This window comes from Oncorhynchus nerka, linkage group LG8, assembly GCF_034236695.1.
Source record: "Oncorhynchus nerka isolate Pitt River linkage group LG8, Oner_Uvic_2.0, whole genome shotgun sequence".
In the NCBI taxonomy this organism is placed as follows: Eukaryota; Metazoa; Chordata; class Actinopteri; order Salmoniformes; family Salmonidae; genus Oncorhynchus; species Oncorhynchus nerka.
In genome coordinates this window covers 27,532,754-27,552,810 of record NC_088403.1, presented here as the reverse complement: position 1 = coordinate 27,552,810, position 20,057 = coordinate 27,532,754, and the positions used below count along the sequence as shown (strand labels likewise).

Here is a 20,057-nt window from a genome sequence, read left to right as displayed (position 1 = left end):
TAAGAGGCTTTGGTTTAGTGATTATCATGAAAACATGGATGTAGACCGGCCAATCAAGGCAGAGCAACTTGAAGCAAAGAGACATTTATTCTCAAAAATAAAATGGGATTCTATAAAAATGTCACCTGTCAGATTTTGCAAACATAATACAACTCTCATCTGAGTATTCACCAGATGCATTAAATCAAAGTGAATCATGACATTGTAACATCTTACAGAAATGCAAATGAACATTTAGTTACAAATAAGTTGATCATCATTAACCACCTCCATGAACGAGCTGAATCCTTAATTGTGAGACAGAGGGGCACACAGCTACCCCCACAGTGGGGCCTTAAGCCAGGTCCACGTGCTGTTTTCTTCAGCTGTTCTGAACGTCACTATCCTCATTATCAAAGATCTCAGAGAGTAGGAAGAGCTCTTGAGGATCATTTCTGGACACCACCTCTCCTGACTTTATCAGAACTTTGAGGCGCTCTTCACAATTGGGGAGAACTCTACTGTTGAGGAAGTCGATGATCTCTGAAAAGAAAATACAGAAATAAAATCTGTAAACGGTTCCAGCAAACAATGTGCGTGCCAAACGGCACCCTAGTCCCTATATAGTGTGCTATTTTTGACCAGGGCCCATGGTCAAAAGGAGTGCACTTTATAGGGAATAGGTGTGATTTGGGACTAGATCAAAGCTCTCTTCCCCAAAGCACCATTAAATTTAAATAGTACGGTCAAGGAGGACCAAGCAACATTTCTTCTCCCTTTATGTCGTCACTGTTCCTATTGATTCACAACTATTCTAACGAAATGCTAAAAACCTAGCGATAGATCATTTTGGGTGGTCGCCTGGGGTTGTACAGTGGTCTAAGCTACTGCCTCAGGCTCACAGGTACTGTGTACTACCACTGTGAGCATGGGTTTGAATCTGACCCAGTCCTCTAGCACTCTCTCTCCTGTCCAATAAACAAGAAATACAAAAGGAGTGGGACTGCCCTACTCTTTAAAATAAGAGGATAGTGTTTGTATGACAGTAGCTTACACCTACCACAGAAGGACATGCTCTGCCACAACGGAACCTTGGCTACCTTTAGCCTGTAGTAGTGTGTCTGTACGTAGCGCGGAGTAACATCCCTTAAAAATGATAGAAATGTTAGCACATAGCAATGCATTACATCACACTGACATGCACAATTGCATTCCACACTCCTAGAAGATGGAAAACATTTGTAAAGGCTTTGTCATGCATTGATCTAATTCAATGACATCTCAGCGTTCTATTGAGAGACTTGCCAATGCTAAAAGTTAATACTGACACAATACAAACCTCCCTCAGTGAAAAGGTCACAAACGCAACAAGGCAAATCCATGACACATTGTCTAAAACATCTGTGTTCAATAACAACCTCTTACCCAATTGTGCGAGCCATTTCTTCCCAGTTGATATCTGCAACATCTTCCACCTGCATTGCATTCAAGCTGAAAAGGTCAAAAATGACATGAATCAAGATTCACAATGCAACAGTTTCACATGCTGATATCAGGACCAAAAGTCTACCTTTTGTCCTGTGTATCAGGACAGTGCAGAAAGGTCCGAGTAACATCACTAGACCGGGCAAAAAAAATCTTAAACAAAGAATCAAAAAAACAGATTCACCATCGCATAGATTGAATGGAAATCAACACACTTACGCTTTGATCAAATCCACTTTGCCCTGTAATGATTTCGTGTGTCCACTGAATACTGGTTGTCCATATGCCATTTTGTGCTTCAAAACACCCAACCTGGAAAAGTTGTATCAAAGATACAGCCTCAAAAGTCAAGACGAAAGTTCTGAATCAATGTTTGTGTAAACAATTCAATGACAATGGTTTTATTTTGTAACCGCTACCCCTGAAACTCCCCGCCCACCATTTTATTCGACACTGGGACCAGTGGCGCGTTTCAACCGTCTGGCACACATCTGTCCAGGGGATGTTGTTGTACAGCTGGTCTTTCCTGACGGTGGCCGGTCCACTGCCAGGCTCTGCCTGTCCCACCAGGTGCTTCCGCACAGCTTCCATTAGTCTTTTCAGTTCTTCCTCGGTCCACGCACCTTTGTTTGCGGCTGAGAAATACACACCAAACAAAGCGTGAACATTGCCCCACGTCAAACAACACAAACAACCATTTCCCCAAAAGATGAGTGGAGCAGAATGTCCGGCAAGGATGTCAGAGTCAACATATTAAAGCTGTAATCTGTACTTGGTGAAACTGCGACATTTGTTTGGGATATTACAACAAAGTTACTTCCAACATCAGTTATTTTCCTTCGGCCATCCTTGCCCGCGTGATAGAACTGCAGAATATGTACTGTGATTATATTTTGTACCACGATGCTGGACATTCCTCTCTTCCGTTTCATCAACAATACAAAAACAATAACTAAGGCGCTGGGGGCGAACAGTGGCAATGAGTCACCTTATGCAGATTCCAGTTCCCAACGACTTACACATTTGAGCAAAACGTTTCTCTAGGGCCGATTCGCTTCGGCCAGTCAACGCCGAGATCTTCGCCCACTTGTTGCCGTGCAACGCCTGTAGTTTTTTCAAAGTGTGAAGCTCTTCTTCGGTGAACCTTCGGTAAGGAAATCAAGGAAATAATCATTCAAAGTGCCTCGATGTCTGCAAATATTAGCAAACCATAAAGTGGTTCATATCAGAACAATAGCACAGTTGTGAAGACTAATTTCAAGAAAATGTCAATTCAATATTACTATACTTTCGTACACTGTATTTAGAGGCAACATAACGTAAGCAGGGATAGCCGCTTATGACCGTGAAGGTCATTTCCTTATAGTAACTAGCCCCGTCTTACCTGCCCTTGTAGTTGCTGCCATCAAACATTTTCCTCCCACGTATATAGATTTGATGCCAAGGCCTCGGTATTCCTTCACCTGGAACAACAGGTTAGGAAGAGGTGAGATCAGTTTTCTGGGAAATTGCTTAGCATATTTTTTGGCCACTGTAGACAATGCTGAAGAACAGGGATGTAATGTGGTTAAAAACTTGTGTCAAAGTTTTCTAATCGAATGAACCTGGCTACAAGACGACACACCTATTCTTTCATGGAATCTGTGCTGACACTTCAATTTCTTGATATTTGCTTCTTCCTCTTTGAAGCGCTGTGGATGGAAGAGCTCAGAGCCACTCTGAATCCCAGCGAGAGACAGGAAGTCGTAGACGTTACTCTTGAGTCGTTCGTTCTCCTGCGCATTGAATCTTCCACTTCGCAGGGAAAGGCCTGGGAACAACAGAAGATTCCACATGGGCTTAACTGACTGGGTCTAAAATGATAAAATATATGATAATACAATCAGTCACATCTCTAAACACAGTAACATCTTACATATCATTGCTACAATGTTACATAATGATGCGATAAACACTTAAAGATATTGAACCATGAGTGACTGAAGAATAAGCTTACCTTGTCTTCGGAATTCCTTGAATCGATCAAGATCATACTTTATCATCTTATGGATCTCGTCAACAGACTTTGACTCAACGTTGGGAATGAAGTCTTTGAGATCATTCAGAGCCTGCCAGTCGTCCACACTGTAGCATAGTGAGGGGAGAGAATCATAAACGTGACGTCTAACTAAACACACTTCTGAGTCGACAGAGCAAGAGAGACATGCCTTCCTCTCTCCACAGGAAGATGCTCCATTCTGGTACATAGCATTCACAAAATGTATGGTTTTCACCAGCAAATGCAACTGGGCGACTCCACAGTAACAGAGTGATGCAGGGACTCAAATTTCACTTTAAAATGTATGTCAAACAACGTTTAGCAAGTTACACAGAAAATATTACAAACATACATTTATTTGAAAAACATTGCAGATGCAAAGATTGGTAACAGAATTGAGGGTTTGTGCAACTGGTGCACTCATTCTGTAACCAATCTTTGCATCTGCAATGTTCAACAAGTAGCTCAAATGTGTGTTTGTAAAATATTCAGTGGAAATGGTTAAAAGTCATTGTTGTGCCTAGAATTGTATGGATTGTTTAACTTTGCAACCATTGGTTTTTGTTGGGCATACATTAATTATTGTGGATTTGCCCCACTGTCAATGGTTGTGTTCATTTGGCGAAATCACTCTTTCAAAACACGCTAGATTCACACTTCAATACAAGTGAACCAGGTCTCCTACTCACACGAGAGTTTCTTTCTTTAGGCAGGATTTGTTGTGTTTGGTCCCTGTCTCAACCATGGTTGAATGGGCGCCCTCTGTCTCACCGTTTGTTCCAGCATCATGAGTCCTGTTGTCATTTGGAACAGCTAAATCCAAAACATCTGCTGCAGAGTGGACACTGTCCATTCCCTTGTCTGACTCTCTGCGGTGTTTTTTCTTTCTCCCGCTGACCTCCACTGCTGCAGACTCTCCATCCGTTTTTGGCCTCTTTGACTTCAATTTTCTTTCAGTTTGTTCTTTTATACCTGGAAGGTCTGCTTTATCTGGACAATCGTTCAGTTCACTCTCTGTGTGTTTTTTCTTATTTCGTTTCCTTTTTTTTACATTCTCCTCTGCCTCAGTTACCACATTTTTACCTCTCTTGACCATTTCAGGGTGCAGTTCTATGATTTTTGGATCATCTGCTGTTCTTGAAACTGTCCGACAGCTTTCCGCTCCCTCCTCAAGTTCTGTTTGTCTGTTCTTGTGCTTCTTCTTACTCTTTCTGGCCTCATCTGGTGCAGTTACAGCTGAAACATCTACTGCAGCCTTTGAGAGGACACTGTCTATCCCCCGTTCTGGCTCAATGTCATTATGTTTTCTCTTATTCTTCCGGCTATTCATATTATTCTCATCAGCAATCACTAAATCCGCTCCCACCTGTTGTGTTTGAAGATTCTTTGACTTTTTCTTTGTTTTCCCTCCAGTTTGTTCCTCGGGATCTGGTACCTCCATTTCATCTTGAATAACATTTGGCTGCTTCTCTTCGTTTCCTTGTATAAGTTTCTTCCTCTCTTTCTCCACCACTTCCAGCTCAGTCACTGTTTGCTCTTTATGTTTAGGGTCTTTACCTCTTTTCTCGACTGTCAACCGGTGACCATCCTTTTGATTATGCTCAATTGCCGGTTCTTCTGGTCCCTGTTCAGATAGTGCTTTATTCTTTTTCTTTTTGTCTTTTATGAATCCCTCGACTGTATCAGGTGCCACTGATGAGATTAATTCAGGAGTGTCTTCAAATGTAAGAGGGGATATTCGAGACATCTCAAGCACTATGGGATTCTCCCTAGCCCCCTGTTCAGTGGATGTTGAAGTCCCCATCATGGTGGCTACAGCATAACCTGTTTTCTCTATCTGTAACAGAAAGACAATATTAATGTTTTTCCATTGTTTCCTAAATGTGACAGCATGGATAGGCATGAACTTTAGCAGCTATGTAACGTTAACTAGCTACCATAATTCGATTAGCAAAATACGTTCATATTAAAACACAAGTTCACTTTTTTCGTACATACGCGCACAAGTGTGATCAATGTTGGGATAACGAGCTAGCTAGTGATAGTCCATCCAAATAGACTAGCTAGCTGTGTAAATCAAACATGATAAAACTCGTAAAGAAAAATAAATTCACCAGGTTGAACAAGTGGGGAAAGTAACACCGTAACTTCTTTGTTGACAAAAGCGACATAGCCGGAAATGTAAATATCTTCTTTGGTGTTAGCAATGTGTGTGACTGACCAAAGCTAGCTACTGCCACTCTGTGGTGGATGTATCATAGAAATATAACATATTGATCGAATTTGGAACATCTCAACCCTGGCAATTTGACTGGTAAACTACACTCGCAATGGCTGCCTGCCTGGTATTCTGACCACGAGTCTCCCATCTGCATTCCCGTGTAATTCCCAACAATTAGGATTTGTAGGTCTAGATTAATATTCCGCTATGCAGTGGTGGAAAAAGTACCCAAATGTTACACTTGAGTAAAAGTATAGATACCTTAATATTAAGTTACTCAAGTAAAAGTGAAAGTCAGCCAGTAAAATACTACTTGAGTAAAAGTCTAAAATTATTTGGTTTTAGATATACTTAAGTATCAAAAGTAAATGTAATTGCTAAAATATACTTAAGTATCAAAAATAAAAGTAACATTTTAAATCAATTAAAATTCCTTATAATTTGAACTATTACTTCACTACATTCCTAAAGAAAATATTGTACTCTATACATTTTCTCTGACAACCAAAAGTTATTATTAATATATCTATACTTTTACACAAGTGTGACAATTGGGTACTTTTCCCATAACTGCATAAATTCATGCCTATCCATGCTGTCACATTTAGGAAACAATGGAGAAAAAAAACGATTTAAGCAAAGCAGATGGCACAATTTCCTTTAAAAAAAATGTATACCCCCAAAAATTACTTAAGTAGTACATTAAAGTATATTGACTTAAGTACTTTACACCACTGCTGCTATGACAACACTATAGTTAGGCAGATCATATTTAGAAGATTTCAGAGATCTGTTAATTGTGCTTCTGTTGATAAAATCTTTGAGATTGGAGAACCTTTATGTGGTTATTTTAAGAGCTAAATACAGTCAGCAATGGCCAGCGATGAGTGGTGTGTGTTATAGACGGATATAAATAGATTTTGGTATGCTATTTCTATAGGCTTAACTCAGGTATAAGTCATTATAATAGCCTATATTTTTGTTCTAAAGTAAATGTAGATATACTTTACAGTATTAGTCTACACAGCCTGAAATTGGTTTGGATTGGTTTGATAAAAGTAATCCATGCCACAGCGCACAGTGCTCGGTCTGATGTCAGGTCTGAATACTAGAGAACATGTAGCCTACCATCTGGAGAGTTACTTAAAGATTTGTAATTGAAGAGAGAAGTTGTCCTGACATTTCATATACCTATCCACCATGACTTACACAGTCAATACATTGGCAGCCTTTCAACATTAGGATACAATATTTTCTCTAGCCTAGATAGGCTATCAATCTACCTCTCTCACACACAACATGGGCAGTTTAAATTGGTCAACAATAGTATTTATTAAAGATGATCACAAAGAATGTGTTGTTAACTCTGCATTATAGTATAGCGTATTTATTTTGGACAAAAGCCACAAAACTAGTGTATGACTGAGTCACTCAGCTTTATGCTGAAAAAAATCACACTTGACTCAAGTCATTAATAGCTCAGGTCTTGAAAATATGAGCCAAAAGCAGCACCAACCTTTTACCCCTCAGTATCCAATGTGTATAAATGACCCTGGGAGCACCGCCTGACACCAATGAACGTCAAATGATTTGGTCATTTTGCTCACAGGGGAGACTCATATATACGATTTGCTTGTCCGTTTTTCCTCCCTGTACTTTCTTTCATTCAGTTTATTCTTCACATAGGCAAAGAATGACTCCATGTTTCAGAAACGTTACAAAGCCTACTATCAATCCTTTCCCCTGCATCCTCCTCCTATCCCACAACAAGTGAGAAGGGTGCAATTGCAACTGGCATGTGGGCATTCCGGCATCTGCAGGAACCCCTCTTTATATTTCTATTGGTATGTTAGGACAGGCGGGAGGCGGGGGTGCTCCAGTACAGAAGGTGCTGTTAATGCACAATAATGTTGGATGCCAACAGCCTATAAACCCCACAGAAGAAGGGGCGGGGGCAAAAATGGTAGCTAACACCGGTAGACAGTGTCCTTCACACCAGTCTGCCAAGCACTGTTTTCCCGCAGTTCTGTTAACAACGCTGAAGGCAGGTGTTCGGTAGACGGGAAGGACACTGTGCTAACTTTGCTCATACAAAAACAGATTGCAGTCATAGTGCAGTGTAACTGCAGTACACTGCAGTATAACTGCAGAATGCTGCAAATACTGCATCCAAAATAAGACAATTTTTTTGTACTGCAGTAATTATGCAGTGTAACTGCAATTACTGCGTCCAAAATACCACAGTCGATTGCACTTATTGCATTTTTACTGCAGTTTCAATACTTTTTTTGTCAGGGAGCCAGCTAGCCTTAAAGACTCCATTACACAGCAGATGGGAGGCAACACTGGGTGATAGCTAGCTAATTAGCAAGCACACAATGTCATTAACTATCAACCTAGACAGTACCCAGTGTCGCCCTAGCCTCCGGCCTGCTGTGACACTGTGTGCCAGCTAGCTAACTATCAAGCTAGCATGTGGTGTTGCTAACTATCAAGCTAGCTAGTGCACTCTGTCACCCCAGCCTCCCGCCTGCTGTGTTAGCGGGAGGCGGGGACGACCGGTAGACAGGTGTGGAATCATGTAGTAACCAAAGAAGTATTAAACAAATCAAAATATATTTTATATTTGAGATTCTTCAAAGTAGCCACCCTTTGCCTTGATGACAGCTTTGCACACTCTTGGTTTCAGAACCTCACGTTACAAAGCCTACTACCACTCCTTCCGCTGCATGTTTACTACTGTACATAGGCTACTTTGAAGAATTGCAGATATAAAATATATTTTGATTTGTTTACCACTTTTTGGTTACTACATGATTCCATATGTGTTATTTCATCGTTTTGGTCTTCACTATTATTCTACAATGTAGAAAATAGTACAAATAAAGAAAAACCCTTGAATGACTAGGTGTGTCCAAACTTTTAACTGGTACTGTACATGTAATGACAGCTTCAATGTGGACGAGCCTATGTGTTTTAAATGGCTGAAAACTTCAGTGCGGTCGACAGTGTACCTTTGACACCACCCACACATTACAGTCAATCATCTTTCTGTCCTGCAGGAATCTGAGGCAACTATGATCTAGTCTAGTAAGTTACCTCCCTGCTACCCAGAGGATGTTACAGTAGTTAGTGAACATGGCCCAGAGGATGCTACAGTAGTTAGTGAACATGGCCCAGAGGATGTTACAGTAGTTAGTGAACATGGCCCAGAGGATGCTACAGTAGTTAGTGAACATGGCCCAGAGGATGTTACAGTAGTTAGTGAACATGGCCCAGAGGATGCTACAGTAGTTAGTGAACATGGCCCAGAGGATGTTACAGTAGTAAGTGAACATGGCCCAGAGGATGTTACAGGAGTTAGTGAACATGGCCCAGAGGATGTTACAGGAGTTAGTGAACATGGCCCAGAGGATGTTACAGGAGTTAGTGAACATGGCCCAGAGGATGTTACAGGAGTTAGTGAACATGGCCCAGAGGATGTTACAGGAGTTAGTGAGCATGGCCCAGAGGATGTTACAGTAGTTAGTGAACATGGCCCAGAGGATGCTACAGTAGTTAGTGAACATGGCCCAGAGGATGTTACAGTAGTAAGTGAACATGGCCCAGAGGGTGTAACAGCTAGCACAAGCTCTGTCCAATTGGTTGTTGATCATTGCTAGACAACCATTTTCAGGTCTTGCCACAGATTTTCAAGTAGTGTGGCTTTGCCGAAAGTATTCACCCCCCTTGGCATTTTTCCTATTTTGTTGCCTTACAACCTGGAATTAAAATTGATTTTTGAGGGGTTTGTATCATTTGATTTACACAACATGCCTACCACTTTGAAGATATTAAATATTTTTTATTGTGAAACGAACAAGAAACAAGACAAGAAAACAGAACTTGAGCGTGCATAACTATTCACCCCCCAAAGTCAATACTTTGCAGAGCCACCTTTTGCAGCAATTACAGCTGTAAATCTCTTGGGGTATGTCTCTATAAGTTTAGCACATCTAGCCACTGGGATTTTTGCCCATTCTTCAAGGAAAAACTGCTCCAGCTCCTTCAAGTTGAATGGGTTCCACTTGTGTACAACAATCTTTAAGTCATACCACAGGTTCTCAAATGGATTGAGGTCTGTGCTTTGACTAGGCCATTCCAAGACAGTTAAATGTCTCCCTTAAACCACTCAAGTGTTGCTTTAGCAGTATGCTTAGGGTCATTGTCCTGCTGGAAGGTGGACCTCCGTCCCAGTCTGAAATCTCTGGAAGACTGAAACAGGTTTCCCTCAAGAATATCCCTGTATTTAGCACCATCCATCATTCCTTCAATTCTGACCAGTTTCCCAGTTCCCGCCTTTTGGCAAACACCAAACATGTTTGCTTATTTTTTTCTGCCCGCTCTTCCGTAAAGCCCAGCTCTGTGGAGTGTACGACTTAAAGTGATCCTATGGACAGATACTCCAATCTCCACTGTAGAGCTTTGCAGCTCCTTCAGGGTTATTTTTGGACTCTTTGTTGCCTCTCTGATTAATGCTCTCCTTGCCTGGTCGGTGAGTTTTGGTGGGCGGCCCTTTCTTGGCAGGTTTGTTGTGGTGTTACTGGGTGTATTGATACACCATCCAAAGTGTAATTAATAACTTCACCATGCTCAATGGGATATTCAATGTCTGCTTTTTCCCTTCCCATCTACAAATAGGTGCCTTTCTTTGCGAAGGCATTGGTAAACCCTCCTGGTCTTTGTGGTTGAATGTGTGTTAGAAATTCACTTCTCGACTGAGGGACCGTACAGATAATTGCATGTGTGGGTTACAGAGATGAGGTAATCATTCAAAAATCATGTTAAACACTATTATTTCACACAGAGTGAGTCCATGCAACATAGTAATGGCTGGAACAGAAACCAATTGAATGGTATCGAACACAGCAAACACATGGTTTACAGGTGTTTGACACCATTCGAGTCACTCTCCATTCCAGCCATTGCTTTGAGCCGTCCTCCCCTCAGCAGCCTCCTGTGATATACAGGTAACTTCCAAAATAACGGCCTCCTGAGTGGCACAGCGGTCCAAGGCACTGTGGTGCTTGAGGCATCACTACAGATGTCCTTGTCCCATCGTGCTCTAGCGACTCCTGTGGCGGGCCGGGCGCATGCACGCTGACACAGTCGCCAGGTGTTCGGTGTTTCAAAGGAAAAAGTACTAGAAAAACGAAACAGAAAAACGTGGTAATTATCTCAGCTTCTAATTAGGAGTGTTTCAACCCCCTTTCACACTTTAATTCTAAATGTTATTTGTCCCTCAGCATTAGTCCACAGGATAAAATTAGTATGTGTCACGTTCTGACCTTAGTTCTTTTGTTATGTCTTTGTTTTAGTATGGTCAGGGCGTGAGTTGGGTGGGTTGTCTATGTTAGTTTTTCTATGATTTGCTATTTGTGTGTTTGGCCTGGTATGGTTCTCAATCAGAGGCAGCTGTCAATCGTTGTCCCTGATTGAGAACCATATTTAGGGAGCCTGTTTTCTATTGTGTTTCGTGGGTGATTATTTTCTGTTTTTTGTTGTGTGTCTGCACCAGCCAGAACTGTTTTCGGGCGTTCTCTTTGTTAGTTTTGTTATTTCCGTGTTCATTTAATAAATATGGACACATACCACGCTGCACTTTGGTCCTCACCTTCTTCCACCATCAACGGCCGTTACAGTATGAGGTTGTTTGTCTATCTGTGTCTGCCTTTGCTGTGTGTTTTTGGATCCATGTGAATGTGTGTTTTTTGGTCTGTGCTGTGGACTTGCAATTGTGTCTTTTTACATTTCCCATGGGAGGCAGGCTTCTGTGTCAGGTCCCCAGTAATACAGAGAGCAGAGAGGCTGTTGAACTGCTGCAGAGACCTCTGGACTTGTACATCTGCTTCCTGGGGTCTGATCACACACTGACCAGAGACTTACAACAGTAAGACCCAGTGCAGGATTGAAAGTTTAGCCACACCTCAAACAGCAACTGGGTTGGTAAGAGAATATCTGACCGATGCAATCGCTTGCCAAATGATCAACACTGCATATTGAACATAAACTATAGCAAACTGCAAAACATGGGGTCTAGACTGGAGTTGCTTGTTGTGTCCCAGGACCTCAAGTAAATAATCTTAAACTAACAGAGTTGAACCTAGTCCTTTTAGGGATTTAAACACAGAATCAAGGAGAACTTTGTCCCCTTGTGTCTTCAGGTCCAGACCCCTCTCCCACCTCTCCACTAGGAGACTAAGCAGGGGGACCAGACCCAACACAGCCACACCCCTCCACTCCCACCTGGCCTGGTACAGGGGTACCACACACACCCCTCTGGACCCCTCCGTAAACAGATCCCTGTCAGCCCTATCCAACAGGACCCTCCACACACAGCCAGAAACAGATCCAGAACAGGAACCAGTCAAGAACCACCTGTCTTCTCCAAGACCCTGGCCTGCCTTCCAGACCAAAGTGTTCAGGCCACAGACTCAGAAACTTGATCTTAGAACTCAAACTCAGACCTGCTTCAGCACCGGGCCTTCGTTCTATAGACAGGACCCGGGTGCTGCATAGGACAGGCTGGTGCCACCAACCAGGCAGGTACGTGCTGGAGGAACGGACAGTCATAACATTGAAAAGAGATTCGATTCCCTCTGTACACAGAGAGGCACACCGCTGGTGAGACAGACAGGCCAGGGACAGGGAGGAGAGACAGTCTTATTCCACCAGGTGGCACTAGAGACAAGGGAAAGAGTCAGAGCGAAGAAGACCACACTTTCATCATGACCACTGTTTTTCATGTATATTTAACTAGGCAAGTCAGTTAAGAACACATTTTTATTTACAATGACTGCCTACCAAGGAACAGTGAGTTAACTGCCTTGTTCGGGAGCAGAACAACAGATTTTTACCTTGTCAGCTCTGGGATTCCATACAGCAACCTTTCGGTTACAGCCCAACACGCTAACCACTAGGCTACCTGCCGCCCCAATTTATTTGAACTGCTATTGTTTAAATACATTCCTCTGATAAATGTCCCTATATGGACAATTGATTATTTCAAGATATCAAATCAATTCACATTTTATTTGTCACGAATACAACAGGTGTAGACCTTACAGGGAAATGCTTACTTTACAAGCCTTTAACCAACAATGCCGGTTTAAAAATACCTATATTAAAAAAATAAAAATAAAAGTAACAAATAATTAAAGAGCAGCAGTAAAATAACAATATACAGTACAGGGGGTACTAGTCAATATCCTGGGGCACCGGTTAGTCGAGGTAATATGTATATGTAGGTAGAGTTATTAGAGTGACTATGCATGGATAATAAACAGAAAGTAGCAGCAGCGTAAAGATGAGGGAGGGGGCAATGCAAATAGTATGGGTAGCCAATTGAATAGATGTTCAGGAGTCTTATAGCTTGGGGGTAGAAGCTTTTTAGAAGCCTCTTGGACCTAGACTTGGCGCAGTGAGAACAGTCTATGACTAGGGTGGCTGGAGTCTTTGACAATTTTTAGGGCCTTCTTCTGACACCGCCTGGTATAGATATCCTGGATAGCAGGGAGCTTGGCCCCAGTGATGTACTGGGCCGTACGAACTACCCTCTGTAGTTGCCATACCAGGCAGTGATGCAACCAGTCAGGATGCTCTCGATGGTGCAGCTGTAGAACCTTTTGAGGATCTGAGGACCCATGACAAATCTTTTCAGTCTCCTGAGGGGGAATAGGTTTTGTTGTGCCCTCTTCACAACTGTCTTGGGTTGCTTGGACCATGTTAGTTTGTTGGTGATGTGGACACCAAGGAACTTGAAGCTCTCAACCTGCTCCACTACAGCCCCGTCGATGAGAACTATGAAATAACACATATGGAATTATGTAGTAACCAAAAAAGTGGTAAACAAATCAAAATATATTTTATATTTGCGATTCTTCAAAGTAGTTTGCCTTGATGACAGCTTTATTTATTTATTGAGTAGGGTATTGGAGGCTATTTTGTAAATGACATCGCCAAAGTCAAGGATTGGTAGGATGGTCAGTTTTACAAGGGTATGTTTGGCAGCATGAGTGAAGGATGCTTTGTTGCGAAATAGGAAGCCAATTCTAGAGTTAACTTTGGATTGGAGATGTTTGATGTAAGTCTGGAAGGAGAGTTTACAGTCTAACCAGACACTTAGGTACTTGTAGTTGTCCACATATTCTAAGTCAGAGCCGTCCAGAGTAGTGATGTTGGACAGGCGGGCAGGTGCAGGCAGCGATCGGTTGAAGAGCATGCATTTAGTTTGACTTGTATTTAAGAGCAATTGGAGGCCACCGAAGGAGAGTTGTAAGGCATTGAAGCTCGCCTGGAGGGTTGTTAACACAGTGTCCAAAGAAGGGCCAGAAGTATACAGAATGGTGTCGTCTGCGTAGAGGTGGATCAGAGACTCACCAGCAGCAAGCGCGACATCATTGATGTATACAGAGAAGAGAGTCGGTCCAAGAATTTAACCCTGTGGCACCCCCATAGAGACCTTAGAAAGACAGGGTAGGATAGAAATAGGTCTGCAGCAGTTTGGGTCAAGAGTGTGTCCCCCTTTGAAGAGGGGGATGACCGCAGCTGCTTTCCAATCTTTGGGAATCTCAGACGACACGAAAGAGAGGTTGAACAGGCTAGTAATAGGGGTGTCAACAATTTCGGAAGATAATTTTAGAAAGAAAGGGTCCAGATTGTCAAGCCCGGCTGATTTGTTGGGGTCCAGATTTTGCAGCTCTTTCAGAACATCAGCTGACTGGATTTGGCAGAAGGAGAAATGGGGAAGGCTTGGGCGAGTTGCTGTGGGGGGTGCAGTGCTGTTGACCGGGTAGGGGTAGCCAGGTGGAAAGCATGGCCAGCCGTAGAACAATGCTTATTGAAATTCTCAATTATAGTGGATTTATCGGTGGTGACAGTGTTTCCTATCTTCAGTGCAGTGGGCAGCTGGGAGGAGGTGCTCTTATTCTCCATGGACTTTACAGTGTCCCAGAACTTATTTGAGTTTGTGTTGCAGAATGCAAATTTCTGCTTGGAAAAGCTAGCCTTGGCTTTTATAATTGCCTGTGTATATTGGTTTCCAGCTTCCCTAAAAAGTTGCATATCACGGGAGCTGTTCGATGCTAATGCAGAACGCCATAGGATGTTTTTGTGTTGGTTTAGGGCAGTCAGGTCTGGAGAGAACCAAGGGCTATATCTGTTCCTGGTTCTAAATTTCTTGAATGCTTATTTAAGATGGTGAGGAAGGCATTTAAAAAAACAGGCATCCTCTACTGGATACCCCGGCCAGGTCAATTAGAAAGGCCTGCTCGCTGAAATGTTTCAGGGAGCGTTTGACATTGATGAGTGGAGGTCGTTTGACCGCTGACCCATTACGGATGCAGGCAATGAGGCAGTGATCGCTGAGATCTTGGTTGAAAACAGGAGAGGTGTATTTAGAGGGCAAGTTGGTTAGGATGATATCTATGAAGGTGCCCGTGTTTACGGCTTTGGGGTGGTACCTGGTAGGTTCATTGATAGTTTGTGTGAGATTGAGGGCATCAAGTTTAGATTGTAGAATGGCTATGTGGGAACTCCTTCAAGACTGTACAACCAAATATAACTCTCTTTCTCTCTAACGTTCTCTCTCCCTCTCTTTCTTGCTTCTCTTTAATTTTGGAAGAAATGTATTTGTTAAAAACTGTTCAACTATTGTCTTACTAGCTGTAGTTTATGCTTTCAGTACTAGATTAATTCTCTTATATTTTGATTGGGTGGACAACATGTCAGTTCATGCTGCAAGAGCTCTGATAGGTCCAGAGGTTGTCATAATTACTGTGTAAGTCTATGGAAGGGAGTGATAACCATTAGCCTCATAGGTTTTGTATTGAAGTCAATGTACCCAGAGGAGGACAGAAGCTAGCTGTCCTCCGGCTACACCATGGTGATAACCTGCAGAGTGCTGCTAAGGCTACTGTAGACCTTCATTGCGAAACAGTGTGTTTTAATCAATTATTTGGTGACGTGAGCACATTTAGTATAGTTTTATCGAAAAAGGATACGTTTCTTAAGGTTTCAGGATTTTCACTTTTAAGAAATTCACTGAGGTGGATGGTCCTCCCCTTACTCCTCTGAGGAGCCTCTGCTGCTTTGAACGTGTCAATGGTGAATTGCATGTCCTTGGGTATGTTTTTGTAGTTGGATTGTTGAACTGTTACATCAATTTGGTATAATGCCAACAAAAACATGACAAATGTTTCCTGCCATCATTTGAGAAAAATATGATGTTGAAGCACGTACATTCAGAGCATTTTAAGTGTTTAAACGGAAAAGGAAGGAAATAATTTCTCATCAGTCATGCCAGAGGTTCATGTGACATAAAATAAAATCTGGATAGATATTTAGCATAACCTCTATTTACAAGGCCAAACCTAGCTAATCCAAATACACATTGCATAATAACATAATGATTATAATTGATCTGTATTAAATTATAATCTCGTGTGGCAGGGTAGTAATAGCATTGCCTATAATCATTCAGGTCATCTTTTCCATTTTCAGTGGGTGAAGAGGTTGCTTGAGGAGAAATACTATGTGTGAGACGGCACGTATACTTCTACACCCAGGTTTGGAGATCACGAGTTCAGGGGAGGGTAGAGGAACTGACTGTGTGTGTGTGTGTGTGTGAGTAGCCAGTGTGGTTTTAGAATAGTGAATGCTGTGTCACAGACAGAGAGACAGAGAGAGTGTGTGTGTGTGTGTGTGTGCGTGTGTGCGTGCGTGCGTGCGTGCGTGCGTGCGTGCGTGCGTGCGTGCGTGCGTGCGTGCGTGTGTTAGAGCAAGAGTCCGGGAGAGCTGAAAATGTGAGGCATGGTGCGGAGTCACGTTCCTCTGTGGCTGCTGATGCCTGTGGAGTGAATGAACTCACAGACCAGCTGAGCTCTTCTCCATACCTCTCTATTTCATCTCTATGACTGAGGCTAAAATGACCCCACTTATTAATACCTAACAGCTGCTTTTTAACACACACACACACACACACACACACACACACACACTACTGTTTATCCATTAATAATGAAATGGTGACTACTTTGAATGTCACTCCTAGTCTAGCTTAAAAGTGTATTGGTTACAGTACACACACAGTACATGTCAATAACATTATTCCTCAGGGCTGCTAGCATGAGCCTTCTCACCCATTTACTCCCAACCTGGCCTATTGTGTGTTATGTAATAGACATAAGTTGGCAACACTTACGTTCAATTATGACACCAGATTCGAATGACCCCATACTTCCATGTAATGCAAACTTCAATGTGGCCGGCTCCATTCGTTTTACATGTAATGAAGTGGCCAAAATAGGACGTCTAAATTGACACCACCCACACATTACAGTCAATCGTCTTTCTGTCCTGCAGGAATCTGAGGCAACTATGATCTAGTGAGTTACCTCCATGGTAATAAAAAGAGAACCAGGGCACTCTCCCAGAAGCTTGGCTGGTGTGTAAGAGGGTGTGGTACTGCATGGTATCCAGAGGGTGTTACAGTAGTTAGTGAACATGGCCAGACACATGAGGTATGTGACATCATGGAACTGTAGCTTTCAGACATTCAGAGAGAAATGCAAGGGTGTTCCCCAATCACATGAGACCTAATGACTTCACAGCACTATTGATTCTGTAGTTCCCCAATACATTAAACCATACTTTAGTTTTCCCACAAGTGAGAAAAGCACTGCTGCTGATTTTCCAGGGCCTTTGAGCCTCTCGGTCTCTTACATTTGTTTCCACACTAGAGTCCAGGGATTATGTGTGATTACAGGAGTTAAACGATGTTTTACTTAAGGCTTAAAGCAGGCCGTATATCCATCTCCCACCCATGAGTGCTTATTATGATAGTCATAGCCTGCTTCCTGTCAGTAAGATTCAGACAAACGAGATTTGACACGATGAGTCTTGATGTGTGCGTGCGTGTGTGTGCATGCGCTGTACTTGTTACACTTTCTTCAACTATCCACTGAAACAAAGTTGTTGAAAGCATGTCAGTGGCACTTCAAATCAAAAACTGTAGTAATCTTCAAGCCGGATAGAGTGAGTTACACTGAGCTACTGTATGTGTGTGCATGTGTGTCTGTGTAACCATTTAATCTCAGTTGACCAGAGTTACCATCTCACCCAACCTCTCCCTCTTCGTCGCTCTCTCTTTTCTCTCTCTTTAACAGATTCTGAACCTCCCTGCCCTCTCAGACGATGGCCTGTCTCTCATCATTGTGAAATAATTCTTGACCACAGAGATCGACGTGATCCTTGCAAGGTACAGAGTCTGCCCAGAAAATAACCCATTTAAACACTACAAAGATGCGTTGGGTTGGCAATTAAGCAATACTTTCAACCTTGAGACCAATCTCTGTTCCTTGGTTATCTGTAGTGCTGAGTTCAAATAGAGCTTGAGACCAAGATTAGAAACCGAACTCTACTGCCAGCTGACCGATTAGAATTGACAACGTCTACTGTATATCAATGAAGTCAGTGTGAGAAGAAGTGTGTGTGCTCACACGCACAGACACACGAACATAGACATAGACACAAGCTGTAATAAACCATAGCAGTACTGTGATCGTGTGGGACCGTAAATCGGAGGACTTTTATTTTGATACCGGATGCTGGGGCTCTGGGGTGTAAAGAGCAGGGGTTAGCTCGAGTTAAGAGTTTGATGCCTTTGCAGGTTCCAGCTCTCTCTTCATAGGATTTCATCATTTATTTATCCCCTGAAGTCGTGTGGTTGCTCTAATTTAACCTTGAGTCTATATCTAAAGTTGCAGTGTCCGTGGATAATCAACCTTTACCCTGGCCTTTACCCTGGCCCCCCCAAAACAAGCAGCTTTGTCTTTTACAAGGTAACAAGCAAAACAGCAAACTGAGACTAGTAAAGGAGTTGTATACAGTGTCTTCAGAAAGTATTCCTACCCCTTGACTTATTCCACATTCTGATGTGTTACAGCCTGAATTCAAAATGGATTAATTATACACACAATACCCCATAATGACAAAGTGAAAAAAATGTTTTAAGAAATGTTTGCACATTTACATGAATATTCTCACCCGAGTCAATACTTTGTAGAAGCGTCTTTGGCATTTATAAAAGCTGTGAGTCTTTCGGGGTAAATCTCTAACCACTTTGCACACCTGGATTATACAATATTTGCCAATTATTCCTTTTAAAATTGTTCCAATTATTCCTTTTAAAATTGATTGTTGACCATTGCTAGACAGCCATTTTCAAGTCTTACCATAGATTTTCATGCTGATTTAAGTCAAAACTGTAACTAGACCACTCAAGAACATTCAATGTAATCTTGGTAAGCAACTCCAATGTAGATTTCGCCTGTTTTAGGTTATGGTCCTGCTGAATGGTGAATTCATCTCCCAGTGTCTGTTGGAAAGCAGACTGATCCAGGTTTTCCTCTAGGATTTTGCCTGTGTGTATATACTGAAGACAAATATAAATACAAATATATATAAACATGTAAAGTTATGGTCCCATGTTTTATGAGCTTAAATAAAAGATCCCAGACATTTTCCATACGTACAAAAAGCGTATTTCTCTCAAATTTTGTTCACAAATTTGTTTACATCACTCTTAGTGAGCATTTCTACTTTGCCATGAAAATACATCCACCTGACAGGTGTGGCATATCAAGAAGCTGAGGAGTATTTCTGTCTGTAATAAAGCCCTTTTGTGAGGAAAAACTCATTCTGATTGGCTGGACCTGGCTCCTCAGTGGGTAGGCCTGGCTCCCAAGTGGGTGGGCCTATGCCCACCCATGGCCGCGCCCCTGCCCAGTCATGTGAAATCCATAGATTAGGGCATGCCTGGTCTTTGTGGTTAAATCTGTGCTTGAAAGTCATTACTCGATTGAGGGACCTTACAGATAATGGTATGTGTGGGGTACAGAGTTGGGTTAGTCATTCAAAAATAATGTTAACAATTATTATTGAATGGTTTGTCCTCTGACAAATCAACTGTACATTTCGGTGTTCCTCAAGGTTCCGTTATAGGACCACTATTGTTTTCACTATATATTTTACCTCTTGAGGATGTCATTTGAAAACATAATGTTAACTTTCACTGCTATGCGGATGACACACAGCTGTACATTTCAATGAAACATGGTGAAGCCCCAAAATTGCCCTCGCTAGAAGCCTGTGTTTCAGACATAAGGAAGTGGATGGCTGCAAACTTTCTACTTTTAAACTCGGACAAAACAGAGATGCTTGTTCTAGGTCCCAAGAAACAAAGAGATTTTCTGTTGAATCTGACAATTCATCTTGATGGTTGTACAGTCGTCTCAA

General features: G+C 42.1%; 1 protein-coding gene across 3 annotated transcripts; it reads right to left on the bottom strand.

Annotated features, from left to right (window-relative positions):
* Nucleotides 1–68: 68 nt before the first annotated feature.
* LOC115133069 (transcription termination factor 1-like) lies at nt 69–17,089 on the bottom strand. Of its 3 annotated transcripts, none has more exons than XM_029665922.2 (11): nt 16,963–17,089; nt 4,192–5,339; nt 3,461–3,588; nt 3,089–3,274; nt 2,849–2,927; nt 2,484–2,608; nt 1,904–2,099; nt 1,684–1,776; nt 1,405–1,470; nt 1,040–1,125; nt 69–522 (listed from the first exon to the last, which is right to left on the bottom strand). In XM_029665922.2, the coding sequence occupies exons 2-11, from the start codon at nt 5,307–5,309 to the stop codon at nt 362–364; spliced, it is 2,238 nt and encodes a 745-aa protein (XP_029521782.1). In that variant the 5' UTR covers nt 5,310–5,339; nt 16,963–17,089; the 3' UTR covers nt 69–361. The 3 variants fall into 3 exon arrangements, with proteins under 3 accessions (XP_029521782.1, XP_029521780.1, XP_029521781.1); XM_029665920.2 differs by lacking the exon at nt 16,963–17,089 and adding an exon at nt 5,617–5,737; XM_029665921.2 differs by lacking the exon at nt 16,963–17,089 and adding an exon at nt 5,501–5,688.
* Nucleotides 17,090–20,057: the final 2,968 nt, after the last annotated feature.

Bases quoted from the DNA above. Each gene is read 5' to 3' on its own strand.
- LOC115133069 (XM_029665920.2), bottom strand. From the start codon at position 5,673: ATGTCGCTTTTGTCAACAAAGAAGTTACGGTGTTACTTTCCCCACTTG. The intron at 1,777-1,903 runs GTGGGCGGGGAG...CAACTTTTCCAG, and splicing joins TCCCAGTGTCGAATAAAATG to GTTGGGTGTTTTGAAGCACA. The intron at 1,471-1,683 runs GTAAGTGTGTTG...TGACCTTTTCAG, and splicing joins AAAGTGGATTTGATCAAAGC to CTTGAATGCAATGCAGGTGG.